General features: G+C 42.6%; 1 protein-coding gene across 9 annotated transcripts in view; it reads left to right on the top strand.

The window, feature by feature from the left end:
* The window catches only part of LOC135482702 (transient receptor potential cation channel subfamily M member 3-like), a 134,290-nt gene that overhangs the window by 65,245 nt on the left and 46,813 nt on the right, over positions 1-22,232 (top strand). For 7 of the 9 annotated variants that reach the window (XM_064762982.1, XM_064762989.1, XM_064762987.1 and 4 more), the window contains one exon: positions 18,964-19,014. The exons of the other annotated variants lie outside the window; for them this stretch is intronic. In XM_064762982.1, the coding sequence (XP_064619052.1) occupies positions 18,964-19,014 (51 nt within the window). The remainder of the gene's footprint in view (positions 1-18,963; positions 19,015-22,232) is intronic. 9 annotated transcript variants of the gene reach the window in all.

The raw sequence follows: 22,232 nt of genomic DNA, 5'->3' as shown, positions 1-22,232 counted from the left end.
CACATGAGTGTATCTGGACTTGCATCTTGATAGCGAGGCAGTAGTCATAAAGGGTAATCCTATAATTTTAGGATTTATTCTGATAGATTTTTACTACCAGTGAGTAGGAACTGCTCATTGTCATGGTATCATTTCCTAATAGTACTTGGTTTTGGACAGAAAGGGAACCAACGCAAGATCTGTTTAATGGATCTTAACTGAATCTGAAATCACCAAAAGGTGGCGCTGCCCCAAAAACTAATTACTGCGATAATGCATTGGATGGCTGAGCGCTGCTATACAGCTTTGTTAATTCAGCGCCAGCTCCCTATGCTTCAGCTGTATCTGAACAGGTCAACATTTCCTACGGGTCCGGCAGATCGCTGACCCTTCAAATCGAATTACCCTCAGCTATAAATTGAGACTTTCATCTGTGTTGTTGACATTGTCTAGGGACCCTTTGCTACTGTTGCGGACCGTTCGAATCATGTGATGATTTCACGGTTGCCCGATTAAACGAGCTGCCGGAGATATGCTCGGTGTCACGTTCATGCCGATTGGGTTTTCGTGATATCTGCTGCGGTGTAACATGTGGTTTTTAATGTAAAAACAATGTTATCTCTTTGCCACAACCAGAGGATTGGATCTAATTCGTATCCCGGGGTAGAATTTCCAGAAACTGATATGAAATTCATCCAATGATGCCAATTGGTGCATCCAAATCGTCCTCGGGAGAATCTGTTTTGGTGTGAACTGTTCATTCGAGTTGTTGGGGAAAAAGAGGTAATGCACCTTCTGATGAAAACCATCTCCCTGAAGTGGCATATTTCGAATGAGGAATCTCGCTGACAGCTCCCCTTGCATCTCGATAGCCAGGCAGTCATGATTGATGGAATACACAAAAATAAAAACCCGCAAAATTTAGGCAGTGTACAGTGTATGTTCAGATGAGGTACAGGTAACTTATATGTTCCTTTGATTGAGACTCGTCCAGGAGTTCTAAGTTAAATAAGAGTACCCCGATCACGTCTCAGTGTGGTATGATCGAATGAGACAGCGTCTGAAAGAAACAGCGGAAATCCTGGCCAGAATTCTTATTGGATTTGTATTGTGGTACTCTGAGATTTTCTGACGTATTGACATAGATATGATATTGACCCCTTCAAGTCACTGCCTATATTTTAAGGAATTATTTATAAGGCGGCAAACCTGTGAATTGACACTGAGTGAAAGAAGAGTCTATGGTGAAGAAAACCACTGGCAACTCCGACTTATTTCCTGTAGAGAATCAACTCGAATTTCAGACCAAATCTGCCATTAATGACGTCGTAAATATTTCTTTTGATCTTAAAAAACGGCCATTCCAACATTAAAAACAGCTACAAACATTCTTTGTCAACTTATTAAGCCATATGAATATGATACGTAGAGAAAATACCACACAAAATTTTGAATTGTACGATTATTTTGAGGAGAACTATTTTGGCAAATTTACTCGGCCAACTGCACAACCTTGTCACAGTCACCACGTCAAAGATTCATCTTTCAATATGGTGCGTGGAATGGTTTTAGAGTGACTACGTTCGTCCCCAAACCTCGTCCCAAGTAGCCCGTCTAATACTGGAATGAAATCGAAGGGGTCATCATCAGTGTAACGATGTGAGGACTACGACATCACTCTTCATTCGTTACAAGCCGTTACAAGCCGATTACTAATCCAAGGGGCAAGAATCTATTTGATATTAAGTGTGATAGATAGGCAGAAGTTCAAAGGAGGAGTGATGCAAGATAATTCTCGGGTGCCACTAGTGTAGATTAGAGAGTTCCGGTGTAGAGTCAACCGCCCTACAGAATGAGAAAAAAACTAGCCTAGCACTGCGCAACATCATTTAAATTTCAGGGTGTAACATTAATAACCTAACTTAATAACTTGATAATTTCACACTTGAAATTAAAAAGCTGATTTGCTGAATGCAATCTATCATATTTGATATTAAGACGCTGTGATGGTGCTGGTGAACCAGGTTGATAAATCTACGGAACAGAGGGGTTAGCCCGTTAGTTGTATGGGAGGAGGAACTCAAGACGTTAGGTGGCTTACGTTATGTACCATACAAATGTAAGTATTACTGATAGAACAATAAGTAGCTTCTCCCACATATTTCTCCTTACCAGATCATGTCGCTAGTTTAAGTTATGGGAAAAATATTTGCAAACATCCAACTTTCCAAAAGTACATATAGACTTACGATTGACATTCTTGGTGTGAGGCTAAAATCATGTGCAGAAAAATATTTGCAAACATCCAACTTTCCAAAAGTATATAGACTTAGGATTGACATTCTTGGTGTGAGGCGAAAATCATGTGCAGATGTCTCTTGAAAAATTCAAAGATGAAATGAACTTTTGTTTGAGAAGTAAAGTGGCATTACATTTTGTGTATGTTCTTGAGTTTTATTCAAGATGGTTTGAAAATAACTATTCCAAAGAGTGGGATCAGAAGTTGTGTAAGGGGGGCTCTGGTTGGTTGTTTCTGGTCAGCTTCTTGTTGTCGACCAATCAGTGTGTGTGTTTTACTTGGCTTCTCTAGAAGTGCGATTGCCTTGCCACTTGTGTCGTTACGTCTCTAGTTTCAGGAATTGATATGGAACTGGATGTATTTATTGTCTCGCCAAACACAATGGAGGTTGAACAAACACCGTGGAGGTTGAACGCAAATGTCAACAGAAGTGGCAGCCAAGGTTTTTGGCAAAATGTCAAACCACGTGAGTGGTGTTTCATGAGACAACAATACCGACAGTGAGGTATCAATTTCTGTTCTAAAACACATCAATCTTGATATTTGCACTGTACTTACTACTGTCAACGTGATAAAAAAATTTAGGCTTTGGGCTGTCACAAGCTACAACAAGCCAGAATAAGCATGGATTATTTTTCATCTCTTTGAAGAGCTTCAATGTAGTATTCATAAGCTTTAATCCTTTCACGGTTTCATCATCAATTAATGGTATGAATTATTCAGAAACTACTTACAGTATTCCTGCAATGAATGCTGTTGATGAAAGGATGCCTGGATACCCTGGATATCAGGAGGGGAATTCTGACACACAATAGAAATCGGCAGGGAAAGGTTTATAGTTACCCTGCAGCTTTTTGTGTTCAAGGTTGCTGATGTTCACACAATAATCAATCTACACAGAAGTTATCGTTTAGATTACATGTTGAAGTGCAGGCATTTTTTACATTGGGAATTGAGTATTGAAGGGTTATGTGTACGATTGTTTCCTAAGGCAATTTTCGCGATTTGGGAAGCAAGTTAAAAATAAAGATGCCAGACGATCGCTTTTTGAAACTTGCCCAGGACCACTTTTGTATACATCCCTTGGTCATCCACTTGAGCTAACATCAGGCATATTGGAATGTGGAACTGATTGATGTGTTCATCCAACTAATCACAAAACCTCTGACAAAATCATCCAATAAGTGAGGACTGAGGTAGGTCGGCTTAAAAAATCCGTTCTATTCGATGATGGTTATGGGAAGTATGCTGAGATTGCCATACCAGTATGGCGTTGCTCAATTGTTGATACGATATAATTGGACAGAAGGAATTGTAAGGATTACAGCAATTATGAATTTGGGAGCTGGGTGATTCTGCTTAAGGCAATAATGCTTTATCTTGTCAAACGGCTAAGCATTGGGATGAAAAGTAGCCCACTTATTATTTTCACAAATTGAAAAAACCTTTTGGATTGCATCATTTCATTGATTGGAAAATCCAAAAGAAATCTGTAATCTGGCAAAAAATAAAAATCATTACATTTTTCAGTTGCGAGTTGCAAAAAAAAAACAAGCATGACTGTGTATAAACCTGGTGAATAGTCGTTATGGGAGACGGCGTAAAACCTAATGCAAACTGATCGCCTCCTTATAAAAAGTAGTCCCCAAGCCGTTACCACTGCCGTTAATCCTGGTGACATAATCCATGCTAGTCGAGAACAGTTTTCGTTGCAGTTTATACCAGAAAAGCACTTGCTTTGGAATTCGTCTATTTGTAACAAAAAAATAGTCGTCTTGCTTTCTCTAAGGCTCTGTCTGTATGGCACCTAAGGCGCGCATAGAATTAAATGCATTAGTCTGATTTCTGATAAGCACTGACATGATATTTTTTCTTGGGTGTTGTGAGCAAGTTATGTCTGATTGCATTTATGTCACATTTGCTGCAAAAGTGTCAACAACTTATCAGCTTGCATTTTGAAGTAGATGGGTTTGAAGATGGCGTACAGTCCAAATCACAATTGACCGCCCGTGAATCACGTCATTGCGTAAATGTCGTGCGTAAATTACCTGGAACATCGAGAGATATGGGCGTCACTGGTGCGTCATTGGCACACTATTTGCCCGTACGTCGTGCATCACTGACGCGAAGCGGGACGAATGTCAATAGTGATTTGGACTGTATCGTAATTTGCAGTGAAGTTCTAACCCCTCACTTCAAGTTACTGGTGTCTTCGTTCCGTGTTTTCCTCTCAGTTTATAGTTTGACAATTCATATCTAGTTTGGGAAAATAATTTCTAATTGTAATATGACAGAGTATTCAATCTAGTCAGTGTGTTATATCACCCAGTATGTTTGATCACACTCACTGATGTATAGCACATCCGAGGTTAAATCAATTATTCAAGTACCTGATGTGGATGCCAGTCTAAAATTTCCAATCAGTTGAAATGATTCCTTCTTATTACCAGCTATTGTTGACCGTGTATGCACCGATTAGCTGATCAAGTCCCCAACGGATGCTAATGAGAAGTATTGTCGAGTCAATGAGGTTCACCCACCAGTTTTAGAGTTTTGATTTCACTCAAAGAACCTGCAGGAATATTAGAATAGTTCCTTATCTATTGACAGACTTCGGAAATTGAGAATGGATTAGGCTACAGGAAATAAAGAATGGATTCTTTAGTCTGTTGACAACCTACAGGGAATAGAGAACAGAATCTTGAGTCTGTTGACAACCTGCAGGAAATGGAGGACAGATTCTTGGGTCTGTTCACAGCCTGCAGGAAATAGAGAACAGATTCTTGAGTCTGTTGACAATCTGCAGGATATAGAGAACAGATTCTTGAGTCTGTTGACAATCTGCAGGAAATAGAGAACAGATTCTTGAGTCTGTTGACAAACTGCTGGATATAGAGAACAGATTCTTGAGTCTGTTGACAATCTGCAGGAAATAGAGAACAGATTCTTGAGTCTGTTGACAACCTGCAGGAAATAGAGAACAGATTCTTGAGTCTGTTGACAAACTGCAGGTTCTTGAGTCTGTTGACAGCCTGTAGGAAATGGAGAACAGATTCTTGAGTCTGCCAGCTGACAACCTGCAGAAAATGGAGAACAGATTCTTGAGTCTGTCTGTTGACAGCACAAAGGCATAAATCTCCTGACTGCCACTTACTGCATACTCACTGTAATCGCTAGAATTACCATTATCTCAAGTTAAGCCATGGGAATTGTCAGTTGACTATATTGATGTCGTCAACATTGCTATCGATCGGCAATGGACAGCATCACCAAGCTATAGTCTTTTTCATGAGAAAATGGCACTCGGAGTTTTCGTGATTTCTCACCAAAAATGCAGCAGTTGAACAAAATGTTATATATTTCTTCAAAAACTTGAGCCTGAAGTGTCTAAAAGCACTTTCTTTGTCAAAATCGGACAAAGCATGACCTTGAACAAGGCATTCATTTTAGGCTTTTTGGCGTGTAACACCATATTTTCATGAAATGGACTCTTGGTATAATGTATGTAAATCATTGTCCTTGCCTTGCCTTTAACACCAGGAGAGTAACAACTCTGGCCAGTGCCTTGGTCCTCTCCCCTCTATCATCTCAAGTAGATTTTCCATGGTCCTTTGGGTGACCTGGCCCATCGGGAGTGGTGTCTTGGTCTTCCTTTGCTGGCCCCAGAGTTGACTTCGGCCACCTTCACCCCACGCAATTTCTCCATCTGAAAGTCTCTGCTTTGCCGATGACGGTGGATGCTCCACCTGCGAGGACCGGCTCTCCTCCACAATGGTCCACACCACGTCTGCAGGAGTCTTTACGAGGTCGCCGAAAGGTTCCGCTCCCCCAGCCAACTTGTCCGCCTGCTCATTGAGTTTGAGACCAGCGTGTCCTGGGATGTATGTACTCATTGTCCAATAAGTGTCTTACGCAAGAAAAAACATTCCATAGTAGTAATTTGTTGCTATAAGTCTCCAGAGGACTCTGATAATGCGCAGCAATCTTTTTCTTCTTTCATTTCCATTTTGATTGGTTGCCTGCTTATCACTTGCCCGTTAATCATCCACATTTCGCATATTTACTGTGATCGTGGGATCGATCAAAACACTATCGTTCGGATATCCGGCACTCGCAGCAATTGGTAGCTTCCTCTAATGGTAATCGCGTGGAACATCGCCACTTTCTCCGATTTCCAATAATGGGAAAAGTGAGAGAAAAATGATCAACTTGCCTTGTCAGAGTCAAGTTAAAACTTGTTAGAATCGTAACTACTGCACTAGGTGGAGTTACTAGGTCATTCTACAGCCTGCAATTAAAAAATGTTGCAAATCTATGGTAAAACTGTGTTTGGCTTTACTGAAATGTTGTTTTAACAACATTTAAAAATGCTCGGCCCCATTGGGTTGCAAATGCCAATGCTACGTCATCTCTATACTGCAAACTGACAAATTTGTTGGGGCATTCTATTTTTCACAGATAACTTTGCAAAAAAATATTTTTCGAATGGAAAATCCAAAAGAAATTTGCAATTTGCCAAAATAAAAATGGCGGAAACTTTATTTCCAAATATTTTTGGCGAATTGAAGAGAAAAAAAACGGTTTGGAAATTTTAAGCGCTTTACAGTACCTCACTGTCATATCCTATTATGGCACATCTTCCTTGCGAATTTCTTAACCAATAGGTTATTTCTAGCCCAAAGCTGGATCTTTTCTTAGTCTGTTGTAGTTGAAAAAATGCTTTTCCTTTCAATAAGAAGTTCACTTTGTGAACATCTCTTTGTGTCTTTGTCTTTAATAAACTGCCGCACATTTTTGGCACTTGTGACAGTTTCTTAGTACTGTCTAATACAAACCTGTCTTTGCGGAGACCTCTTTATCAAGGACATTCTCTCAATTATTAAGGCGCTAGTTTTGGTCCAAAATTGGTTGTTTCCATTCTATTTGTCCTGTGTAATCAGGACACCTCTCTTTTGGTGACATCATTTGTCAGATTTGAGAATGTCCTTAATAGAGGGGGTGTACTGTAAATTAGTTACAGGGTATTGCCACAGCAGGGGCTGTTGCACCAATATCCAGCATTTATGACTTATCTGACATCATCCTTCTCGTTATGTCAGGTTTAATATTTTTATACAATAACTGTATCTGAGTTCAGGCTCTTATTGAGTGTGACATCCTGCATTGGATTAGTTTTTGCTTGGAATGCAAAGGTACTTAGATGAAATGTTGCTGCTGTCAAAGTACCAGACCACTGACAGTATGATTTTTCTGGTGTTCATGCCCACTCTTCAAAGGTGTACACTGCCTTCAATGACACTAATGATCAGTTTAAATTCTTAGCTCCACAGTACATGGAGATTAGAGCAGTGCAATAGTAACACCAGTGCCTGTCACCTCTGAGGTCCCAGGTTGGATTCCCAGTCGGTCCCGGTGTACTCAAGTGATAGTGAGGGTGACTCTCTTCGACAGCATAGGTTTCCTTCGGGTTGCCCAGTTCTCTCCTACAGCACAACTTTCTCAAGTATTGTCTAAAGAGCCAATAATGAGCAAACTTTGCGCTCACATGCTCTTGACTCAATATTTCAATGATAGGGACCAGTTAGATAGAGCTATTCCTTCTCATTTCAACATTCTCATGACGCTCTGGTGTCCACATCCAATCTTCAAGGCGGTAGACATGTCCTCAAGATAGCTAATGAGGTACTGGTCTCTTTCTAAGGGTCCCGAATATCGACCAGGTGGTCTCCTGTCTCCTTTGATCTCACACGGTATCGAGATTGAGACCCTTGTCCATGCCGATGATGGAAGGGTATTGGTTGGGATGCCATTTGAAACAAGCCTTGAAGTGTCATCGTTAGTTCAGACCGGCAGAGTTTTGAGTTTACACTATTTTCATTCCAAGGCATAAATGTTGACCAATTTCAAAATAAAGATAATTATCTTGAACAATGGAGTACCTGAATTCTGTTAATTCACTTTCAATCGAATCTCACTGACTGAACAGATTGAATACCCCAGTTATAGCCAAAGTTGACTCACCAGAACAAAGGTTGCATCCGTTTTTATAATTGAGGAGTAAAATAATGCAAGAAGTGTCTTTCCCTGGTCTGAAAATGCTGTCGACAAAGCATACAAGCGAGTCAGTGTGTCCTCATTGTCAGTCTGTTTTTTATCAATTATTCAAAGATACAACTGCTGATGTATCCATCCTCTCTGTCCAGTGAATCAGTGTTTTCTACAAGGCCATTTGTCAGAGCGGCCCACCCTACCTCAGCAGCTTACCACCCTGCCTTGGAAGAGCCACCCTACCTTGCACTAGAATTTTGTAAAGGGTTTCTAGGGCACCCTACCTCGAATTGCTGGCCACACTACCTTGTGTTGCACACTGGCAAAACTTCTTGAAAATCAAGGCTACCACTCTACCTTGAGAAAACCCTGTGGAGAACTCTGTGAATGAAGCTGATTTGGTATCCTTCTCTTTACCTGCTATTGTTGACGGTGTCTGCTTCCAGTGGGCTGGCCTATACCCTGGGGATACTAATGAGAGGTATTGACCTCTTCATTAGACCTTGGAGTGGATGATTGGTATTTACCTTGTGATTTCCCCTTCCCTTCCCTCCCTGACATAGGACATTGTTCATCCACTCACTACTTTATACTGTACTTGTTGATAATGAGTGTTATCAAAAATACCATCCACTTACCTTTATAACCCTCATTGCTGTGATATTCTGAACCTAGGGTCTTCATCTCACAGCCTCATCATGCTACTAAATTCTCAAGAACCGAGCTTTAAAAAATTCTCCCCTAGCGGATTTTCAGATCATTTATACACGAAAATTTGCGATGCTGGATTCATTCGAATAAAAGCGTTGTTTTTCTCCTATAATTGATTAATTGTACAAGCTTAATGAAAGTTACGGGCATGAGCAATCCCACATACACAAGTGATTGTCCAATTCTTCTCACAGGCAACAATTCTCTTTGGAACACCGGTGATTTCTTGAGTGCAAAGAACCCGGATTAATTGCCTTAAAGGAGAATCTGATGGAATGTCAAGTCAATCATCCGCCGTAATGGCTGGCTTGAGATTGCTGCTGATGACTGGGTGTTTGTCCCGGGCTCTCCACGATGACTTGCTAATAGCCCTGATAGTCCACTCTTGACATGCTCGGGATTCAAGGTTGTTAGTCATGATTTGTTCTGCTGGAACACTAGGTCTGGTTGTCGGTTAATTGATGTTTTGGCAAGGACAGGTCCTCTTGTCAAAGGGTTAGTAGATACGCTAGCTAGTGCGGATTTCCAATTACCAGGACTTGTTGTCCTTGATATTGAGACCGAGCGGTGACATAGTGCCCAGTCGATGGCTCCAAGTAGATTCTTTGGCGAGTCTGATGTTCCAGGAGTTTTCCGCGTCTGAGGGAGGGGCCCATGGACGTATTCTAGGATGATGATGCAGACGTGATGATGATGGACTGCAGTCCAATGTGGTCTTGAAGTTCAAAGTTGCAGCCTATCATCTAAGCGGGATTGCGCTTGATGATGTTGTAGTTGGCCATGAGTAGACTGATGGACGGAGCAGGAAGCCTGGACACAGGGAGGCTTCCCAACCTTTTGATGGATCATCTGTATTGCTGGTTTAGGGACATGTTCCATACACAATACATAATCACTGGAGAAAACTCAAGTTAGCATGACGTGCACAGGGGAAAAGTTGAAAAAGGCTACCATAAAAAGGCTACAGATAAAAAAGCAACAGGTAAAAAAAGCTGCCTTGCACAGATTCAGGGCGTCAATGAGATTTCAAGCAGCATTGCTATTGTTACAGCTTGAGAATGTGACATGACAACATCACGTGAAGGGCTTGCTGACATGGCATGAGGGAGTCTCCACTAGTACAAAGCAACACGGATGTGCGCATATCTTGGACAAAAAGGCAATTCCCTGTATAATTTGTACAACGCAAAAAAAAGTCGAAATGTCATCTACTTCTCTTCTATCCTTACCAAAGATCAGACACAAATTGATGTCAGCCAAACCCACATTTGTTGCAGATCACCAGCAAACTGACATATGTCTTCATTTGGCGTTGATCCTCCACAGATTCCCGTGGACAGTCTTGACATTTCCCGCCTAATGAACTGCATTAACCGTGCATGCGTTGTAATGGTCAACAAAGAGTTTGTTGTTCCTTAGAGTGGTCCATACTCATCGAACCTGGTGACCGTGTTAACTCAATCAGATGAGAAGAGCAAGACATTACTTATGAATCCCCGTTGGCAGGATTGGCGATAATCTCGCCCGACATGAAATATACATTCACCATTGATAAGCTGTAATGCAATCTGCTGCTTGAAGTGTCACACATCAGTCTGAGTGGAACTGAAAGATTGGGGTGATCAGTTTCGCTAGAACTGTGAGCTTAAAGTGATGACTCTGTCTGTTTCTCTGGGTCTGGTAGCCTAACAAGTTGTCTGCCTTATGCTGGAATCCTGGTCTGTTTCTCGGGATCTGGTAGCCTAACAATTGTCTGCCTTGTGCTGGAATCCTGGTCTGTTTCTCTAACAAGGTCTCTGTCTTATGCTGGAATCCTGGTCTGTTTCTCGGGATCTGGTAGCCTAACAAATTGTCTGCCTTGTGCTGGAATCCTTGTCCATTTCTCTAACAAGGTCTCTGTCTTGTGCTGGAATCCTGGTCTGTTTCTCGGGATCTGGTAGCCTAACAAATTGTCTGCCTTGCGCTGGAATCCTTGTCCATTTCTCTAACAAGTTCTCTGTCTTGTGCTGTAATCCTGGTTTGTTTCTCTGGGTCTGGTAGCCCAACAAGTTGTCTGTCTTGTGCTGGAATCCTTGTCCATTTCTCTGGGTCTGGTAGCCTAACAAGTTGTCCGTCATGTAAGGAATCCTGAACAATTTCTCTGGATCTGGTAGCCTAACGAGTCGTCTGTTGGGTGCTGATATCCTTGTCCATTTCTCCGGATCTGGTAGCAAAAGGTCTGTCTGGTGCTGAAATCCTTGTCTGTTTCTCTGGAGCCGATAGCCTTACGAGGTGTCTGTCTTGTGCTGGAATCCTTAGCTGATCACCCTGTCTCTAAAGACGTTTCAACTGATCCCTCTGTCAGGAATTTGAAGCCTAAAAGGCCATGGGACAGACAGCAGTTTCTACCCAGGCAGATTAATCCTATTGAATTGTCAGATATTTGTCTCGAAACCCTATCCCAATGATTTCTCAGCTTACCAGTGGCCAAGTGTGTTTATCATGCAATAAGCAATCAATTGACGGTGTGCCGTGTCTAAAAATGTCCAACAGGCATTTATTTTTTGAAATTTTTTTATATATCTCAAATTTGCACATAATATGAAACACACTCATGACCTGTCCGTGCAAATTACATCTTCATGCATGATGACTTGATAGAGCTTTGCTACTTTTCTCTACTCTGAAGTGCATAAATAATTTGAGTTAACTGCCATCTTAGATTCCAATTGGTCTTGTATAGCATAGTCAATCCTTGTCATTGAAGTGATCACACTGTCTCAAACTGGAAGCTGAGGTAATCTGTCTTGAACAAGAAGTCTCAAGTTGATCATCTGGAACTTTAAGTTGAATATTTACAAGTTGTTACTCTGAATAGAGAGGCTTAGATAAGTTTCAAACTCCAGACTTGGAATCACCTTGGAAATAATGAAGTAATATTCCAAGTCGGTGGCCATCCTTCCCAACTTGGAATACGATTCCATAGTTTGTGACTTATGCACACTTCTATAGTTAAAATATTTGGGTATTCTATGGTTCATCAGTTTGATGTCTATCTTGAAATTAGTTCAATTAACGTTGTCTTGAGACGACAGTAATTCAGTCTCGAAGCCGAGGGGCCGAGTTGGAAATTCATCTAACCTCTCTTATGTTCAAGAGTGCAAAGAAGTCGACGAACCTTTAGACAGTCTGGAAATGGAACATTTGTTCCAGCCAATATTTCTTATCGGCGAAACGGAGGAACATTGATATCAATGTTTGCAGCGAGAACTCGATACCACTCTATTATCAACTTGTCTTTCTGTGTCCAGTAAATAAGAAAAGTGATGACATCGCTTTATATATCAGTAACTATCGAGAATTGTGTTACATGTCGGTATCTGATAAAGTGGTTCAACTGAGACATCCAACATTGGTACCTGTCACTCATTGAGCTGCTAAGGGTGGCTGTAAAGGGTTATAGAATATCAAAAGTTTCTGTACAGGGTGTGACAAAAACATTTGTTCTGGTCAATATTGCTTATCAGCATATTGGAAGAACTTAATGTTTATGTTTGAATGGAGAACTCGATACCACTCTATTATTAAATCCTCTTTCTGTGTCCGGTAAATATGAAAAGCAATGGCAGGAACTATTGTTTTTTGTATCGGTAACTATCGAGAATTATGTCACGTCGGTATCTGATGATTGGTTCAACTGAGACATCCATCTCTCACTGGCACCTTGCCACCTGTCGCTCATCGAGCTACTCAGGGTGGCTGTATCAAAAGTATGGTGAGCTGTTTTCGGTGCAGGGTGGGATCAAAAAAGGTAGGACAAGCTGATGAATTTCTGGTGTGCGTCCCTCTTGGGCAGGGTTGTTAGAAATCATGTTAATACCTCCAAACATCTTGTTGACAGTTGCTACATTGACATTGATGAGCATCCTGTATAAACATCATTAAGAAACAGAAAGTAAAATAGGTCATCGCCACCTAGATTTCGAAATGAGCCAATAAATTTGAACATCCAGGATTTCAGAAAAAATCAGCTAGTTTCAGGGCGAAACACAACAAATCAACTGCCCCGGTAGCCCTGGAAGCATAAAAATTAATTATTTAAAAAAAAAAATATTTTGGTAAACTATTCGGATTAATCTCGGGACATACAACCCTGAGGAGTACTATTTTCATTACAAGTCTAAATGAAATACTCACCGCTAAAAAGGATGCGTCCCCTAGCTAATTGATATTTGATTCCCTTCTGCCTCATGAATATTCAAATTGTGGTGTTGCCTCAGTTGGCTGCTTGTGGTAGAATACGTGCTGTCATATTGATAGTACTTCTTCTTCTTCTTCGGTGTTCAACCTGCCTAAAACTATATCCTCGGTCCTGTGGCGGAGATGAAGGGACTTGTCGTTTCAAGGTCATGCTGTGTTCCCCAAAGTTTTCCCTCGACATTGGTGCCTGCGAGCCAATAGTTCTGTCGCAAATCCTGGTGCAGGGGACGGTCTTGTAGGACATGGTCTGGTTTGATAGCACTGAAAGCGTTGATTTCGCCCACCAAGGCTATCTGTGAAAATAAATATGTTTATTTTGAGAAATCACGTAAAGGACATTCAGTATTCAGCCAACCTACACCTCTCTGAAGAACATCATGTTTTATATTGTCAAGACCACATGGCTGATACAAATTACCTCAGTCAGGAAGCGTATTTTCTATGAGAGTTCATAAAAGGGAAAGTATATGGCTAAACCCACACATTCTATTCAATTGTGCATCTCTAATCTTGTTGAGTTCTGTTGAGATGCTTGCTATGGCGTTATGACCTTTGCAACTAAGGCGCTGGTGGCCATGTATGTATTACATCTCTCAAGACATCTCTTACAAAACATCTACATCTTGGTACTTTTGTTACATGCACGTCAAACCTGTGGCAGGAAGGGGCCTTTTCCATCATACAACAGTACATATGAACTGAATACGATGTATCTTCTTTTGCGGTGTGAAAGTGACACTGTCACCATGGGTGATATGAATAAGCACTGGTAAATACTTTTACTAAAAACTTCATGTACTTTTACACTGGACCTTTCTGTACAAATGAAAAGCAATGGCATTTGCTAGTCTTTGTTCTTATCACCCATTGTCTGATCAGTCTATGGGTGATAGGAATAAAGGCTAGTAAATGCTTTTACTAAAAACTTCATGTACTTTTACACTGGACCTTTCTGTAAAAAATGGAAGTATGAGCATTTGCTAGTCTTAATTCTTATCACCCATTGTCTGATCAGTCTATGGGTGATAGGAATAAAGGCTGGAAAATTCTTTTACTAAAAGCTTCATGTACTTTTACACTGGACCTTTCTGTACAAAATGGAAGTATGAGCATTTGCTAGTCTTAATTCTTATCACCCATTGTCTGATCAGTCTATGGGTGATAGGAATAAAGGCTGGAAAATTCTTTTACTAAAAGCTTCATGTACTTTTACACTGGACCTTTCTGTACAAAATGGAAGTATGAGCATTTGCTAGTCTTAATTCTTATCACCCATTGTCTGATCAGTCTATGGGTGATAGGAATAAAGGCTAGTAAATGCTTTTACTAAAAACTTCATGTACTTTTACACTGGACCTTTCTGTACAAAATGGAAGTATGAGCATTTGCTAGTCTTTATTCTTATCACCCATTGTCTGATCGGTCTTGTCTAATGCTCTTCATACAGCTAATTACGGTATTACCTCTCTATTGAGGACACCCTCGGGACTGACAATGGCTGTCCTTAAAAGAGAGGTGTGCTGATAAGAGAAGTAAAATTGATTGAAAACAACCAATCATTAAGAGAGAGGTGTCCGCTAAGGGGGGTTCCACTGTATGTCCTTGTGGACACTCAGCTCTCAACTCAGTATTTTATATGCGACTCTGATCCCGTGATAGTTAATCTGTGGAAGGCATGATACACTGTCTCCCATAATCTACATCCTTATCCTAAAGCTATAAATCTGCTGTCTCACTTTAGCCCTAAAGCTATGAAAGCAATATCAGTGTCTTCGATAAGACTCATGGGAGGACACTGAATTGAATGTGACGTGGAAAGGGACATCAGCGTGAGTGAGTGTAGTTTTGTCACACTTGTTGGATTGGATAGAACTCCTGGCAGTACAGTAGAACCTCTATTAAGGACACCCTCAGGACTGACAAGTGCCGTCCTTAATAGAGAGGTGTCCTAGTTAAAGAGGTCAAATTGAATGGAACAGTGTCCTTAACAGAGAAGTTGTCCTAAAAAATGGTGCTTCATTGGCATGCAACTCGCCATGCAACTCTTGAGTACATTGCGCGTAACTGACGCGAAACGGGAAGGATGTCACTTGTGACTTGGACTGTATCTGTAAATAGAGATTGGTTCTTAAATGCTTCAGAGACACATGAATCATTTGGGTGCACTTCCAAATGTACATGTATGCCTGTGCCTGTTTCTACACTCCTGCGAGTTCTCTAAGGATGATGGCAAATCTTGGTGAAAAGAGAGTAACTATGCCAATTGCCAACTAACCCAATCGGTGCCAAACTGTAGTGGCACTGATAAACGTTCATCCCGCCTTGAAGGAGGGACACTCCCTGGAGATTAACAGGCTGAATGAGAAGAAGTATTCATGCCATGAACTCTCGTAACCATCTCATCTTCTCAAGAGGATGAGAAAACTGGCTGATTAAATCAAGCGCAGAAACTTTGTATTGGTTTTCCACTTCAACGGGTATCGTGTCTGGACATGTCTTTAGCACAATTCATTGATGTTTTGTCGAAGTGTTTGAGGTGATTCAGTTAGACATTTACAGTCTCTAAAGCACTGCGCAAACGGGGGATTGAAATCACCGTGACCTGTGATTGTAATCACTAGAATGTGCGGCAAAAATATCTCCCATCTGCGGGTAAACTGGTAATGGCGGGTTTGTTATTGATTGAGGTCACTGCAAGCAGTGATTGTTGTCACCGGCACCTGCGATGATCACTGCAAATGAGCAATTTTTGCCGCTTTTGATAATGATCCCATGTCACAGCTATTTAGATCACTCGTTTGCGGGGCGCTAAAGTCTCTTTGTTATATAAAGTACCAGAATAAACCCATACATCTTTTAAAAGTGGAAAATTGGTGAATTCACATCATTCATCACATAGCATCATTGACGAAAAAAACGAAAAATGATGATGCTTTGGTACTTTGACGGAACATTGACAAATCGCCAGGAATACCATGGGAGATAAGTGTCATCATGTCAGAGTCAGTATTGGTATCCAGGGAATTTGGATAGCAGCATCAGGTTTAGGGAAACCTCTTGGAAGATATCTTGGGAGTAGCCTGTGAACATGTCCTCTGGGCCTTATCATCGTGGCAAAGGCATCCTTGTCCTTTAGAATGATTGATTCTTTGAGGCGACTTAGCTCTAGTGTTTTGATGGCTTGGATGAGAAGGGGCTTGTGCCTTTCTGTAGGTCACGTTAACGGAATTTGCCGTTCTTTCTCTGGGTCTCAAACATGGATACAGTCAAGGTCACAATTGACATCCTTCCTGCTTCGCATCAGTTGTGCGCCAATGACACACCAGTGGCTCGCTCATCTCTCTATTTATTACGTGCGACCTACACACTGGATGGCGCGCCACTGACGCACCAATGACACAAATTATGGGATGTCAATTGTGATATGGACTGTAGTTTCAATTACTCCAAGCCCGAGTATGATTATCAGTTTTTCAGTCGATTTTTAAAAGCTTAACAATGGTAGGGAAGTGAACCCAGTACCTTTCTGGCATGAGGGTGTTTTTATTCGCTTCAAGAATATGGATGAGTGTGATCCTATACCCAGCTATCTGTTTCTGACAGTGAAGGGTCACGAACACTGATACTTGCATGACTTCAAAGGTCTATAAAGTTTGTCATATTTGTATGTAGCAAAAAGAATTTCAAAACATCTTCATTTTACCTGCAACAAAATAATGGATGGTGTGCGAAAACCTTTGTACATATCTGTTTTCCTGCCAATGGCAAACCTAACTTCCCAGTTAAAAATTACTTCAGAACTTAGTGATTTCTTTGAATATATGACTTATGGTAAATTTAGATACAAGAACAGATACGAATGTTTGTTCTCATCATAGGAAACTAACAAAAACATAAAAGGAGGCTGGTAACAGTGATAATGGAGGTACAAAGCTAACTGTAAAGGCGGCCTCCAGGATCAGACACCTCGTTAGTGATTGTGACAAAGTGTCAAAGTAAATTGTGTACATGTATCTTAAACGAGACCTTCATGATAAAACACCCGGTGAATGACAAAGTGGTATAACTGGAAGTAAATTGTGGATCTGAGTTAAGCGCCTTAGGTGTTTTTATTTCTTAGTATTATTGATAGCTATCAGCTATGTGTTTCAATTGGTGGAAAGTGGGAGTTACTTACAATTACTCTCCGTCCACAATTATAAGGTCTGTTGATTTTTGGAACGAAAATATCTTGTGCAATGGTCACAGCCACTGTAGTCTGATTGGTCAATTCTTCATTGGCGCAAATCCTGGAATCAAATTATACGTGTCGGAAGATAGCACAGTAGAACCTCTCTATTAAAGGGACACCCTCGGGACTGACAAATGCTGTCCTTAATAGAGTGGTGTCCTGATTAGAGAGGTCAAAGTGAATGGAAACAACCCTTTTAAGACCAGAACTAATGTCCTTAATAGAGGTGTCCGCTAACAGAGGTTTCACTGTGGAAACAATTACCACTGACCTTTTATGAGTGAAAATAGAGTAAAGACGCGGATCGAGCTACGGTGGTGAAGTGGCTTGGTCACTGATTAGCCGTCAAGTGGTTCCTGGTTCAATCCCCACTGTCGGCAAGAGACTCTGGGCAGATCACTTTGTCATTTATGCCTACGCCTCTCAGTTGGATATATGGACACCAGTCGGAAATGCTCAGGTTGTAGGGCTGATTGGACAGCTCATCTGAGTTTGACTGAACGGATAGCTAGGGATAGACTGGGGTTAAAGTGTAAAATTGGATGACAATCTCCACCGTTGTTGATATCAACCCAAAACTAACTTTTGGCAGCAGCTGGTCTTCATCTTGAACATGTTGAATGAAATTTACACTGATATACTGCGAAATCTAAAATGTCTTTGCTCTTACCATGTTGCATTCCAAACCAAGTAATTGTAGACATATATATTAATACTTGAGGTGTTCATGTTGACGCTTCTGGCAATTTCGTATTGTCAGCTGCCAGTGACAGTAAGCAGGCACTAAGGGGAATGTCTCGGGGCTGTCTGACAATTGATCGCTGGCCTCTTGAGGTTAATACATCACAAGCTAACTTACCTAAGTAACCGTGGCAATGTATCAGGTAAGTTAGCGCTGGGCTGCTTAGTGGTATTGGCAGGAAATTTATCCTTTGAGAATGAACAGTGTCCTTTATAGAGGGAGTCTCCTTAATAGAGAGGTGTCCGGTAAGGAAGGTTCCACTGTACTGCATTATTTCTTTAGAATATGCGTAATGATTCCTAATTTCTTTCAGAATCCTTGTAAGTCAAAAGGACGGCAGTCTTATTTTGTTATTCCTATCTTACACTAATCCGTTGTTTTTATTCAGGTGGTTCAAATATTCGTAATTAATACCAGCCCAAGACATTGAAGAGACAAACCATCTTGATCATCCAGTGAAATCACATTTGATTCGAACTTTGAAAAGATACTTTTTTCTCAGTAATGTCATTGAACAGGGTGGCCCAGAATTATTTTCCCTTGCACGACAATAGAATTCTATTGTGTATCCATTGTGTGAGGGAAAATAATTCTGGGCCACCCTGTAGAAGCAGCATTGCCAGGACTCATCAATCACATTTGATCCCTTTTATCTTTTATTTACCTTTCAATTTTATTCAACTTCACATCTAAACATTCTTTGCTTCCCCAAAGGTGGTGCAGACGATATCTATCGCCCCTATTTGTTGAGACGCACAACAGACGGTAAGAGGGTGGTGTTGTTAATGAAACAGGGGTCGCCAATACGCACAGCACACTAAAATGTTGGAGAATAAAAACGGGTTCAAATATAAAAATTGCTTGAAATTTCATCCTTACGTTATTTTGCCCCTTACCATTCAGTTAAACAAAAACATGAGGTCTAGGTGCGAGCAGGCGTTGTTTAAAGACAAGATAAACCATGTTTTAAATGAATTGAGGCCTTGCCCAACACATGGTCTATCTTGTCTTTAAACAAATCCAGCTCGCATCTAGGCCTGAATTCCCATTGTTCTACGGTTTTTTCAAGGGGTCATCGGGACAAACCTTGACAACATTGACCCTGCAAAACCTCCTTCAGGGTGCTCGATGGGCCTTAACCATCAAGGGCAAATTAACGTAACATTTTGTGTCATTCAAACTTACCTATGGAACACTTTTGCATGTTACTCCATTTGGGCTCAAACACAAGAGTATCCCTTTAATTTTCTAAAGGGAGAACTGAGTTAACAGCTCGGCCGCCAGGCGGCGCCCTGACCGATCCCGCGAGATCGCGCCGATCTCATGCCGCCATATTCAGTCTTTACTCTTGTGCTTCTACGAAGCACATCGTTTTTTCAAAGCTGCCGTGAATTCGATTCAAAACCAAATTCAACCAGCCAAGTCTAGACGATTTTGGGTTCATTCACCTACGGAGTAGACCGCCAAACTAATCTTGGCATTAGTATTGTCCAGTCTATTTAATTATAGACATTTTCTTAGCTAGCTTAGTCGACCCGGCTCCATTATTTTGATCTTGGTAGGGTAGAGTTAAGTAGGCTATTCTCCGCTCTATTGTAATGAACAAGACTCAGATCCATTGCAATAGTGTTTAATTCAAGTAGGCATGTTTTCCTTTCCATTAATTATTGCGTCCTTTCTGGCCTACTTGGGGTTCCCAGTGTTTTTATTGTCATTGGTACCATTTTTTATATGGCGTACCCCTCCGACGGCATCCTTTGTCTCACCACAAAGGAATGCGTCTGGTGGCGGGAAACGGGCCGCGAAGACGCCTAAACCCTCTTCCGGTTCCGTTTCCGGGCATATAACCCGGAGGTCTAGCAAACCTCCCGCCACCACCCCGTCCGTCAGCCGAGTTCCGGTTCCGGCCGCGGCTGCGAAGGATGCGGGATCTGACATTATTAATGTCTGTGGTCCCAAGGGAGACTTACATCCAATAAGTCTCCAAGGGTTTAATATACCCCGGACCTCAGGGAACCTTCCGGTTCCCCTGTCGTCCGCTCCCCCGAGTACAAGCCCTTTGTACCCGCGGGAGCACCCTGCTTCCGGTCCGCCGATTGCAGTTCCGGTTACTGACGCGGGTTCCCGTTTTTCAGTAGCCGAAGACTCTACTGGGGGTTTTTCTCAGTCTTTACTGCAAAATAACCCCAGTCCTCACGGACACAGTAGAGTAGGGCCGGACCTTATAACGCCACCTCCAAAACGCCATGCGTCTTCGGTAACAGCGTTTCCGCCCTCCGTACCTCCTTCTAAAAGGGCTTCCGGTAGCTCCATACCGGCGAAGGAGTTACGGGCATTTCCGGTTTCGGACTTCGTCCTACCGGAAATGCAGGCACCTTCCTACGTTGGCCAACCTCTTGGGTGGAACCAACCGGAAGTGCCACCCCCTCCTCGTAGCAGAGGCGTCGTTCCCATGGAACGAGCTACGCAGAGAGGACATCTGAACTCTGGTTCAGAATATGGGCAACTTCCGCTTCCGGAAGACCCATTCGCCCGCACATACGGCTTCCAGGGTCCGCTTATGCGCTCACCCTCGCCTCAACCGCCCGTCGTTGAGAGAAGCCGCACGTCGGGTCCGGAACCCGAGTCGGGACAGCAACTGTCCCAGCTCATCCAGATGGTAGCAGGTCTTTCTGATAGACTTAGCCATCTGGAGCAGGGTTCCGGTTCCTCTGGTGCGCCTGGTCCCATCGGATACCCACCATCCGACTCCTCTATTTTAGAGGAATTTTCTGAGAACGAGAGTTCTCAGCCAGGCTACCGCTCCCCCAATCAGGAGGAGCTGTCACCAGAGGAGGCCAGTATCCTGTCGGATATGAGGACACTCAGATCCTTGATCAGAGCGTACCTCCCGCAGGATCTGTGCCCTACCCCGCCGGAACTGCCAGCCTTGTCAACACCGACCTTTTCACTCTAGGGACAGGAAGTGGATCCCAATCCACAGGTTTCTCAAGGCTCCACTCGGGCACTTGAATTCCTTCCTCCCTCCCCGTCGGTGTTAGCAGTCTCTGAACTTTTGGAGCGTACAATCAGAGACTCACAAGGCGCCCACCAACGTACTTCCATCCCTGTCCTTCCGGCAGTCGGACCGGAAGCTTGGTGTAAACCGGGGAAGTTGTTCACGGCACAACTTCCTCCCGTTAGGCAGTACCGCGCTGACTATTATCGAGTCAGCTCGGCCGGCTGTCCAGCTGCAGCATCGACTTCCATATTAAAGGACGATGTACAGCTGGACCAACTCGTGCCTAGGGTGACCTCCTCCTCGGCTTACCGAGACCTTAGAGCACAAGAGGGTCTGGCCAAAAACACGTTAGCGGTGCTCTCCTACGCAGAGCACACTAACCTGGCCCTAGATAATGAGTCACTATCTGATGACACAAAATCGCTTGTGACATCCTTGTCACATTCGATTAGGCACGCTATTGCGCTGTCCGCCAAGACCGCAGCAAATAGCGTCCTACTCCGTAGAGACGCCGCACTGGGCTCTCTCAATGTCATCAGATACCTCCAGCTGGAAGGGGCCTTAAGAACCGCTCCTATGGACGGTTCTTTCCTGTTCGCAGATTCTGTACAAGAGGCGGCTCAAGCACAGAAAGATTGGGACAAATTATATGCCTCCACTGCGACACAGAGGGCCAAGACCTCTCTACCTAACGCTAGAAAGATAGAGAGGCCCCAGCAGGCATCGGGTTCAATCCCGTACGCCAGGCAGGTCCTGCCTAGGCCTACCCCGCCTAGTCAGCCTGCTCCTGCTGGATCCTTCCGACGGGAAGCGGAGGGTCGCCGGACTGGAAAGAGGAAAAATACTTCCTCTAACCAGGGTGGATCCGGTCCGACTAAGCACTCCTTTCGCCCAAGGGGTGCTGGCCGGAAGAGGTGACTCCCCCCTCCTTTCTCCTCCCGGACGCAAAAAGGAGCCGACTCCGGTAGTCGGGGGCCGTCTG

This window comes from Lineus longissimus, chromosome 2 (genome assembly GCF_910592395.1).
Source record: "Lineus longissimus chromosome 2, tnLinLong1.2, whole genome shotgun sequence".
Classification (NCBI taxonomy): Eukaryota; Metazoa; Nemertea; class Pilidiophora; order Heteronemertea; family Lineidae; genus Lineus; species Lineus longissimus.
Note: the sequence above shows the minus strand (reverse complement) of the source record. Positions and strands in the feature narration are given on the sequence as shown.